The 11,890-nt window shown below is 34.5% G+C and overlaps 2 protein-coding genes across 2 annotated transcripts in view; one reads left to right on the top strand and one right to left on the bottom strand.

The window, feature by feature from the left end:
- LOC108732223 overlaps positions 1–6,583 on the bottom strand; it is a 29,746-nt gene extending 23,163 nt beyond the window's left edge. The window contains exons 1-2 of the mRNA XM_025981572.1: positions 6,297–6,583; positions 663–799 (exon numbers count right to left, since the gene is read on the bottom strand). Of these exons, the coding sequence (XP_025837357.1) occupies positions 663–799; positions 6,297–6,558 (399 nt within the window). The 5' untranslated portion in view covers positions 6,559–6,583. The remainder of the gene's footprint in view (positions 1–662; positions 800–6,296) is intronic.
- The window catches only part of LOC108732224 (origin recognition complex subunit 5), a 63,556-nt gene that overhangs the window by 3,634 nt on the left and 48,032 nt on the right, over positions 1–11,890 (top strand). The gene's annotated exons all lie outside the window — the stretch shown is intronic.

Genomic DNA, 11,890 nt, shown 5'->3' with positions numbered 1-11,890 from the left:
CAGTACCATTTGCAAAATTATTTAAACTGCCTCGTTAAAATTTAAGAATATGCTTTATTTAAAAGCATATTTAGCCAAAAATAATAACAAGTGAATTAACTTAACGTTCTACACATCTATAAAACTTTTGCTTTGTTTTCTATTGTTAATTTATATACATTTTTGTTTTAAGAAATTGCTAAACATTTTCGTCTAGTACTGTACAATTCTAGCCGATCTCCGAAGACCGCCCATCGAGAGCTCTGCTCGTTCAAGCTTGTTCCAACTATTTCTGTCTTGCTCACGCCTAGTGTGTATTCTTTGTATCTTCGTCCAGATTTCTTCAAGGTCACAATTCTAACAAATTGAAATGGACTGTAATACATCCCAGGTATCAAGCAGTTAAAAAAAAAATGTCGATCCAAAACTAACCCTGCGGGAATAGCATTTGCATAATCAATACATATAGTTAGGTTAGGTTAGGTTACACAAACCGCCCTATTTCTATACGGGTAGCATTTTTGAGTACGCACTGCTAGGTATCTTACCTGAATTTGGTTATTTTAACTTGGTTTTTGTATTAAAGGTTTTAAAGATAGAAGAAATTTTCGTTCACTACACTAATGTGTGGAAGTACGTTAATTCATAAATTATTTTAATAGCTACCTATTTAGAATAATTACCTGAATGATGTCACCATATTCACCACCATTTGCAGTAAAAGTAAGGTGACAAATGTAAGGGATCTTTGCTTCTTTAGGTCTGTGCAATTCCAAATCGTATGTAATATCGGCTTCTCCATAATACGTCCTATTACATTCTGTAAAATAAAAAAGAATTTAAATTAATTAATAGTAAAACTTTCAAGTTTTTCAAAATATCCATTAGATGTTATAGTATAGTAGATACATGATTTTATTCAAAAACTGAAGTAAAATAGCGTCGCTATAGTCGTTATAAACGATTTTCTGGAGAAATAAACGGTTTTGATTATATTTACCAATACCTCAAATATTTAAGTTTGCTCCATTTAATTCCACTCCAGGTTTAGAAGGTCTACGAAAAATACCTAATTTACAGTAAGGAGAACGTTTCTCCTTATCGTTAAGCGAACGATACCACAGTTAGGTAGTTGCTGTAAATTCTCGATTTATGTGTTTGAAGGCGTTTAAAGTAATCGTCGTTAAAGTGTAGAATTCGAAATTTATGTCAGTCAATGGTAAAGCTGAAATTGTTAAGCCGAGGAAAGGTTAAAGTTATCTCTTACTTAGTGGAATTTTAACACAAAGGCAAAAACATCGGCGATTTTCTGAATAAACGAAAATTTGAAACGGTTAATTTAGAATTCGAAAAATATTGTTTGAGGTATAGGTATATTTGTAACATGATTCTGTACGGGTGTGAAACGTGGACGTTGGTACCGGCTTAAATGATAAAGTAGAAGTTTTGTCAATTATGAAAATACGTTGGATAGAAAAGGTTAGGGGTAGGAAGGAATTAGAAAAAAAAGTCAACAGAAAAAAGAGAGATAGATTAGTAGGATATCTTGAGATATGAAGGGCTAATTAAGGACTTATTAGAAGCAGAAACAAGACTAAAGACGAGCAGTAGCACATTTGAATTAACAAATAGTTAAGGATAAGGGATAAGATTCTGTTTTGTTAGGTACATTGAAAATGATGATAAAGAATGACTAAATTTAATTTTAAGGTCTGAAAATAAATAAAAGGGTGATTTATGACATTTTCAACTGTTTTTTGTTACACTGACTATGTTTAAAAAAACCTGTTGACATGTCCGGGTTCTGGACTCTAAAATCCGAGGTTTTCACGCATCTTGCCTTAGTTTCCAAATTTTAGAGATGGTCACCCTAGCTTTAGGGAAATACGTAGATTTACTCAAGATAAGAAACGCACAAGTCCTTATAAATAAATATGTAGAATGCTTAAATTGCTTACGATTACCAATTTATTTTGCAGTAATAGTGTTTGCGGTTACTTAGCCGCTGCGTGTAATATTTTCAGCTTTTCATACATATAGCAAGTAAAATGAGTTCTTTTTCTGTTGTATGTGTTCATGCTTTTCATCAAATAGAAATAAGCTAGGCGCAATAATAGACTCTCAACTGTGTTTTTAGGGATGTTCACTTCGATTTGTCTTTATCGATCGTTTACTTCGGTTTCGAGCGAGTTGCTTTCAACGGGGCGAAGTTAATTTAATTTCGAACAATGAGCCAGACTTCTGTTGTACAAGTACAATAAAGTATATTTACCGCGATCGACCAATGAATTTGTCAGGACATTTTAATTAGATCTAGAGGAAGCTCGTGGCAGAATTAAATTAACATTTGATGCATCTCGACAAGAAATGTTGGAGATACCTTATTCTTTCTTAAACAAGCTAGCTTGTTGATATAGTTTTGTTTGGGGCATTTCCCTAAGGACCACAAGCGAATTGGTAAGAAAGGTTCCAAAATAATTACGTTTACGATTAAAGTAGATCAATAACTACTTTTTCATTCAGACGTACGGAACCCTAAAAATGTTTAAAAATTTAGTTTTAATATTTCTTTTCTTACAAATAAATTTTTATTGTATGGTATAGCCATTTCTACTGTAAGATTTTGATGTGCTTTTTTGATTATCTTCCTTTCAAAATAAAATGTTTCAAGGGCGAATATTAAAATAAAATCCCTTGCAAGTCAGTTTTTTTGTGATGTACGCGTTATTATTGAAAGGTTTTTCAAATTTACGTGATAAACCAGGTAGAAGATTAAATAAAGCGAACATAAATCGATCTTAGTTTAAAGCTTGAAAAGGCTCTTCCTCTTACGTCGTGTGTTCACAGTTATCGATATCGAAATCGTTTTAGCAACCCCATCACAAAAATAGTTAAAACGAACTGGATTTCCAATCGAACAGGTACAAGTCGGCAATCCCGAAAATTGAATTCCACATTTATCATTCAGTCCACGAATTATGTTAAAGTTGAGAATTTATTTAACTTGGGATTTTATTATTGACAGAATGAGGGATTACTTACAATATAAAAATGTTTGTGATCTCTGAAATAGTTTTTAGGATTTATAATTGTTCTTAGATTTGTAAAATACAAATTTCATTGAGTATAGACTGAAGAATGTACTGTTCGTTTCAAGAAGTTAGAGATATGCCCCTTCCCTTTATTAGGATACCCCGTAGCATAATTCCAAATTCAATCATATTTGTCTGCGTAGCTCATTTCTTCACCGATCATCGAGCGAGAACTAGACAAAAGTGTACATTACCATTTGCAAAATTATTTAAACAGCCAAAAATAATAACAAGTGAATTAACTTAACGGTCTACACACCTATAAAACTTTTGCTTTGTTTTCTATTGGTAATTTATATACATTTTTGTTTTAAGAAATTGCTGTCTAGTACTGTACAGTTCTAGCCGNTAATTTTTTAACTACAGCGATTGTCTATGTTTATATTCGTTCATCACTCGGACTAAGGGAATTGATTGTTGGTTGTAATTACAGACCTATCGAAACTGACATTTAATCTGCTTAAAATTAATCTGCCTATTCAGAGGCGCAGCGTTAGGCGTATGTACGTATTACATAGTTGCACACATAGATGAAAGTGCATGCGTTTACTTTATCGTTGTATTATGTATCTGACAACGAAGTAATAGAATTTCTGGGTGCCGTCAATTTCAGTTACCTCTTTTGAATACGGAACCCTTTATATGTGTACACATTAATGTATTTAAACACATCATAGATGCATCGTATGTGGACTGTACATATTGTACATTCATCATCGTCATCATAGGATCGTTAGTTCCTATACTGATTCCACATATTCCTCTCCTGAGCTAACCTTCCGTAAAACTAAAAATTTTCATATTCCTAACCGCTTGCGAACAGTAATCTGATGTACTTAAGTCTGTTTCGGCTCCTCTTTACTCCTGTTTCGGCGTCTAATATGTCCTAGTCCAGCTAACCTTCATCTCAAAGGTGTTCTACCATCTTATCTATCCTTTTCCTTATTGACTTCTGTTGTACTCTTTCTAATGTCTCATGTTTGTATCCTTTTCTATTCGGCTTCAAACCGGATACCCTACCCATCTCCAATGTTAATGCTTTAAATGTTATTATACTTGATTTACTTTCTCTAGCGTTATGTCTCTTCCAATGTCTTGGATGCGCGCTGGTAAAATCGTAGGTAGGGAGAAAAAAGCTCATTATCCTCTCAACTCTTGTTCATTAAACATACTTTTTCATACAGTACCTGCCAAAAGTTTTGTTCAATCTTGAATAGTAGTGCGAGTCGAAAACAAGCATTAAAGCCTTTAATATGTCTTCAAATATAAATAAACATCTCGTTGATATTTTAAGTAGTAAATGGTACCAATAACAGCACATTTGAGCAATGCAATTTTAGTGGATAAAATAGTCAATTTTTCCATGCAGTACTGTGCTGATTATACGCTTCTTGCCGTTTAAGAGTTTGGCCGTGAGTTGTCTCCTTTCTTTTCTGGTCTAGTGCTATTCTTGTCTATTTTGCTTCGGTCAAACTGAAGGTCACATCGCTACAGAAACTAAACGAAGTATATCATTGGATTTCTGAAATTACATTGCTCGTTTAGAGAGAAATAATTTCAATGTTTTATTACGAAAAACCATTAGCGGGATTGAGGACAAAACAAAGAAACCGAAAGAAAACATTTATTGAATCGTTAATTAGGCGAAAAACAAAGTATAGTAGTAGTACATATATAGTTTTAATCGGTTGTAACGTACAAGAAACAACCGATAAAATCGGTATATTTTATCAGAATTTCGTTTATTTACGTTATATTTATGTTTTATTGCAGCTTATCGTCCAGTAATTATTTACAAAAAATTTTGTAAGGAATATATCGTAGAATAGATATATAGTTAAGAACAGTTCGCCTGGTTTTGATAATTTAACGTTCTGTGTCGGATTCCATTAAATCTTGTGCTTAAAAGAACTTTGTTTAATAAGTATCAAATCGAGATCAGTATCGAGTTGTTTCAACAAACTGCTGCTAATATTCTTTGTTAAAATTGTAAACTTTGAAAGTGCAGATTAGGAGAGAGAAAATATAAAATTTCGTGCGTAATCGCCACAATAGTAATAATTTAACTATAAATTAGGTACAAATAATGCCATTTCCCTAGGGTTTAAGGTAAACCACAATTTGGATTATCTTTTAAATTCGACAAATAAATGATTAAACCACAATGTTGTCATCCACGAGTTTCAAACAGCAACCGTGCTGCTGTATTCAGTTCGTTCAAACTTTCTATCTTAATCTTCATACACGTCACGTTAAACTCGCTTTTCCGAAAGGTAAAGACTTCTCCTGTTAATCCGATTAAAACTTTTCTATAGTAAAAACGAACACCATCAATTCTACTTTTGACATGCAGCCACATAGTACTTTTGAAATATTCGAAGAGACATTCGCATTCGCTGCAAAGACTCCTTATATCCCTACGTGAAGTCAAAAATGACATTTTGTACCAAACAACATGCAAAAGTTTTCAGATTAAGAAACGAATACTTGCAGTACGGTTATATGTTTCTTTACCTCTTTAAAATCTATTACCTTACTGCTGAAAAGCCCCGAAGTCATTGCTAGCATTCTGCTTTCTTCAAATAAAATCTTACGTCCGGTTTCGATTGCTTGTTCTGCTATTGTCGATAGGGCAAACTGCCCAAGTTAGTGTGCACATCATGCGCTTTATTCCTATTAGTAATCTTCCTCCCGGTTTTTCCTGTATGTAGGTACCTATACTTTTTCGTAACAAAAGGGATTTGGTACCTATAGACTATGTGGACGACAGGGGTTTTTTAAAAAATAACTGCAAAATACGACTGTTAATCGGAAGTCAAGATTGGAAATACTTGACGTGACATTTGTGTGTATTAATGTGAATATTGCGTTGGTCTTGAAGTCTTGAAGCAAATATTTTACGTTCTTGTGACAAGGGCGCCATTACTCACTACTAATCATTGAGTACGGTTACATATGTGTTATGAGCTGTTCTGAGAGTTGTTACTGTTACTTTAATTTCATTAGAAAAAAAATTGTAAATTGCAAACCTATTGCAAGATCGTCATAGGATCGTCAGCCCTATTCTGAGCTAATCTTCGCATTTCCCTCAAATTTAGATCTACTTCTACTTCTCTTAACTGTTTCTGCTTCTAAAATGTCTCTAACTAGCCCTTCATGCCTGAGAATGCGCCCTATGTTTTCCTACTCTTTCTAATAGCTTCTCAATACCTAAAACCCACTTACTTGTACAATATCGTGGTTCGTCCGAGCTGTCGTTGCAGTCATTGATTCCGTTGCAAAAACGATTGAGAGGAACACATTGTTGTCCACTTGCGCATGCAAATTCGGATACTCTGCAGGATCGGGGCGTCGCGGTGGCGGTGGCGGCGTTGGTAGCGACGCTAACGACAACAACCACCATCGAGGCAGCCAGTTGTCGCAAAAACGCGACCGTTGTCCATGACGAGCTGCTTCTGTTCTGGCCCCTTTTTCTTCGCCAAACCATATCTGAAACATGACAGGAATGCAAGGGCAAAGTCGAAGCAATGATTTATTTAAGTTGGAAAAAGAAAAGCGGCGTCTAGTGCAAGAAAGTCCGTGATGGCAAACTGCCAACGGACTGCTTCCGGTAATTAAATACGTATACATCCTTGCCTTTTGTTTGGAAAATTTTTTTGTTTCTCACAAAAAAAGGGAAGCAAGTAGCTGAGTGGGAAGTATGACGATTTTTATGGACTGAAATATTGATATGAGAATAGAGGCCGGGGAAAATTTACACAATCTTGTCTTTAAAGAAATAATCTATCTAGTAATTATATAATTGTGTATAGGGGTTGCATATTTATGAGAAAAATATTTATGTTCATATACAATTATCACTTTTCTATGTTATGTAAAAACCCTGGAAAAGAAGACTGAAAATGCTCTCTGAAGTTGTTTCTAAAATTAGTTTGATTACATTGTGATATACATGGTCCCTAGAAAATTCGCATACTTGTGGTCTATGGATGCAATAGATCAAGAAAATACGACCAATGGGGAAATTATTCCGACTTGAGTTGCTGAAGCAGTTTACTTAGAGAAGAATGGATGCCAAACGTGCGATATTATGAATGTTACTCGAAAGTTATTCGAATCTATTCCTTTGAATATTGGCTTCCAACTTAGTGAGGGCTCCGCAGTATCAACACTTATGATTTCCTTTAGCAAATACTTCACCATAATGTATAACTATTTCAATATTTTAGAAAATTGCCACCTAACCTTTAGAGTTATGGATTACTCCTGTTTTGGAGCGTTTGTTCCCCGTTTCATGTTCAGACCAAATTCTCAGTTGTTTAGCCTCTTCAATGTGATGGCTATCCAAAACAATTCTTTAGTAAATAAATCTGAAAACATATGATGCTTGTCTCNATTGATTTTTAACTTATTCCTTGTGATTTTGCTCATAAGAATAAAGAGCTTTTATGAACTACTAATTTACAAAACATTTGAAGATGGCTTGGTATTGTATCCCTTGCACTTGCGGCCAAATTTATACAGGAGCTACTAAACATAGCACAAAAACGATGATGGCTATCCAAAACAATTCTTTAGTAAATAAATCTGAAAACATATGATGCTTGTCTCGTCTAGATTTCACACCAAGAGACATTTGTTATAAATAATAGTAACTTCCTATGATGTTATTGACAGTATAATAATTCTCGTATGAACCGCCAGCAATCGTGAGTGATAGATATATCATTGAATATTAAATTTGAACTTAATTACTGGACGACTCTCGTATGAATTTATTGATTGTGTATGCGCATTTTCTCTCTGAATCGCTTTCGCCCTATAAATTTCAAAAAGTAAGTGTGACATTAATAAATCGACCCAGCGTATCGTCGTCTTTGATGATCGTGTCGATGCCATTAATGGGCTTTCCCGGTAAAATGGCGACGGGGAAGAGTGTGTAGGTTCTATCCGTCAGTTGCAGGGATATATTTCCAGTAAGCTGACCTCTGGGACCGGATAAATAGGTCTCCGACTGCATTTTCAGGATTTCCCGCGACATGAAAAAGAACTCGCCTCATCGAATAGCAGTGTCGTTTATTTCAATCGCGATGTCTCTTGCAGTTTAGGATTTAATAAAGCATGAATTCTGAATTGAATCATAAACTTCTTTTTTTTTAAGTCTGGAATTCCGTTCCACATTTACTAGAACGAAAAATATCAAGTGCATATTTGAGAGGACCTTGGAAACATAAATAGGATGCAGTTAATGTTAATAGAAACTGGCAGAATTAAATTAAATTAATTTTAATCGATTTTTGGAACTCAAATGTTTTCTTGTAATTTGTTATTAAAGTAGATTAGATCATGCAAAAAGACTTTGTAGATGGGCATTTTAGTGTCCGACCGAAAGTTCGGTTTCGGTTTCGGTCGAGTTTCGGCAAAAAAACGAGTTTCGGTTTAGTTTCGGTTTCGGCGGCAAACATGCCGAAACTACCACCGAAACCGAAACTGCGTTCGGGAGTTCTCGCGCTCTGCTCGGTCATGTTCGGCGCGTTAAATTAGTAGTTTACTCTTTGTTTCTGTTGAAGTTTAGTGTCATCCAACATGACGAATTAAGTTTAGAAGTCGTTAATTTGTTCTTAATTAAGATAAAAGTGGTTTATTTTGTTTTGTTTATTACTTAAATATTAAGTTCCTATACCTATTGTGATATTAGGTAACAATAACAAAAGTAATTTTATGTTTAATATTATATAAAAAAAAGCATGAATAATCTTCAAAAGAAAAATGAGTCTAGTCTACTATACTTACACAAATAAACATGTCACCTATTTTAAGTATTTTTAAGGCGCAATTAAAGTATTTTCTTAAATGAGGGGTTGTTATGTTGATTTTGATTTGATTATCAATAGCCGAAAATGTCAAAGACAGCAGAGCTATGTGATTTAAAGATAAAAAATAAAACTGATTATGATAACGTTTTCTTTATTTTTCTCTCAAAACATGATCCTTATAAGGAAGTTTCGGTTTCGGTTTCGGCCGAAACTGAGACCGTTGCCGAAATTCGGTTTCGGTTTCGGTTTCGGTCGTAAAAACCAGTTTCGGTCGGACACTAGGGCATTTGTTTGTTGTAATGTAACATTTCAAATAGTTTGTTTGATTAAGAAATCCAGTTTGCTATTTCCGAAATTGGTTAATTTGTTTTGTTGCGGCCACGCGAGACAAAGGGACGGTCGTGTTGCAGTAGAATTGCGAAGTGAAGTGCGATACGGGATCGGCCCGTGTTTGCGTAAATACAAGGAAATTAAGTTAAAGTGAAACGTCGTTTGAAGTGTGTTTGTTGCGGCGGTTTCTCTTACAACGATCAGCTCTCAGAGGTTACTGGTGGAAATCTAATTTCCAGTTTGTGTTAACGCGCCACATTTATCGATAGAATGGAAAGGCCAAGTATTGTGAACGAAAGTTTTCCATGAAAAATACAGTATCAACAATCAAACTAAAAATGGTAAAGGTACGTAGATGATTTGGAATATTTGAAGTGATGTAGTTACGTTAGTTAAATGGGTACACTCATTTATGTACAATAATACCATGAGTTATTATAGTGTAAGCGTATTTGCAACAGAAATTTGTGCAGCTATCTCCTCTGATGATACGATCTTCTGGAATTAACTGACTACTAAAGCGTCTAACTAACGTTTGGAACTGCGCTTGAGATGTACTCTCGATATCTAGGATGTTGTCGTTTGATTGGTATCAATGAGTCAATGTCAATATTCGGTCATTGTGGTTAAAGGTACACTCCGGAGGAATCAGCTATTGCAAGAATTAGTTCGACTGCGCTTAAAGTCTCTGGAAATTTTTATTGTGACGAAAAGCAAAGTATTACCTATGTTGGTAATAATATGATTAATTTGTGACATAACGTGTAATTTTAAGGAGAACATGTTGGCAGTATTTATATATTTCTCTGGTTAGCAGGGGCGCAACAATGGGGGGGGGGTCCACGGGTGCCCCCGCACCCACTCGATTGTTCGTAAATAATTAGGAGTAGGTGCTAAAGCGTCAAGAACATTGGTTAGGTTGTGGTATAGATTAGGCGATGATTAAATTGCAAAATGAACCATCACCAATGGTACCCATCCGTCCGAATTTGGGTGGGTTCATCTAGTAGATACACGATAAAGTGCACTGACGATGAGAGGGGTTCCACACTGGGGAAGACTCTAAAAATCATATTTTATTTTTATCACCATGATCAGAAATTACTTTCCACACCATAGCTGACGATAACGATCAAATTTCAGTTCTTCTTCGATATCATCTTCGTTTAGAAATTTTATATACTTCTGTCACACCCAACGGATGGATGAACAATGTTGCCGCAATAGTAGGGTTCCATTGGACCCTTGGGTGAGGGACCTTGCAGACATATATTGAGAAGGAATAAATACAGCTGGCTAGGTACCATTGTTTTTTTATTATTTTTTGAATTGGTGTTCATTTTTAATGTTTTTTAGGCAAATTGCTGCAACACTAAAATTATTCGTTAATTAACAAATTGTATGTTCCAAATGTAGTTTTTGCGAGTGACAGAAAGTTAATTTGCTGGCAATCACAAAGTAGATTAACAACAACCATGACTGTCATGGTCGAAGTCTAATTAAACTAGAAAACATGATTGACATTTAAAAATTAAAATTGCCGGTGTTTTTAGTCCTGTTTTACACCACCGTTCTACTACATTATAAATTTTAAAATTTAAACGTTGCGTTGTTTGAATTATTTAGGTACTAGTTGATTCAATTATTTTACAATCACGATGCCAAACTTCGTTTTCAATGACAGTAAATCTAAATATATACGTATAAATATAAGTATATAAGTATGCACATTTCTTTCTCTTGTCTATCGTCTAAACTAGTACATTATCCAATAGGATGAAAAACAAAAATGCCCGAAGAGAAGAATCCTGGAAAAATTACTATACTATAAAGTGGGTGCAAGAAACAGGTATTGACAAAGTTCAATATAAGTCCATTTTAATTTTTATCCAATGAGTTAATGAGAAAAATTGTTGCTGCTGTCACACCCCCGCCGGGAATCCCTCTTTGCTTAGTGGTAAAACCATTGGTGCGTAAAGCCAAGGGTACTTGTTTCGATTCCCAGCGAGGGTGTAACAGCAGCAACAATTTGAGGAAATTTATAGTGAATAAAATTTAAATTAATTTTCTCATTAATATTTGATATTAACCACTATTGAATGTCAAAGTGTTTCATATATATAGTATTAATGTAATTAATTACCGAAATGTTTGTTTTCGTGGTAATCCTCCTTCAAAACTTGAAAACATTGTTGATTTTATGTAACAATAAATCTAACAAATATAATATTTTTCATTGATTTTCTATTTTTTACAGGTGAGTTTCTTCTATATACGCTGTCTACCCTTTGTTTAAGTAAGTTATCAAACTTTTAATTTAGTTTCGTTGTATAACAGGATCAGTTAGTCTCCAGGAATAGTGATGAGGAAAGTAAGACCAAGACAAAGACTGTACCAGCTTTGGTATTGGTCTTGTGTTACGTCTTGATCTTAATGCTCATTTAATCTGATACTTACGTTTAGTTTAATCTTGGTCTTGTTCGTTCGGTCTTGCTCTTGGTCCTTGCATTTTCGTAAGACCAACACCAAGACTGCAAGACCAAACCCAATTTTGCTCATCACTATCCTCGAGTGATGCTATTTCACGATCATTCACATCATGTGATAAAAACTACCTGAAAAATGCGAAAAATACAATGAATAATTTAACTACAACGAATTATTTATTCATTG

The sequence above is a fragment of the Agrilus planipennis genome, unplaced genomic scaffold, assembly GCF_000699045.2.
Source record: "Agrilus planipennis isolate EAB-ADULT unplaced genomic scaffold, Apla_2.0 scaffold38, whole genome shotgun sequence".
Classification (NCBI taxonomy): domain Eukaryota; kingdom Metazoa; phylum Arthropoda; class Insecta; order Coleoptera; family Buprestidae; genus Agrilus; species Agrilus planipennis.
This window is presented reverse-complemented; position numbering and strand designations above follow the sequence as displayed.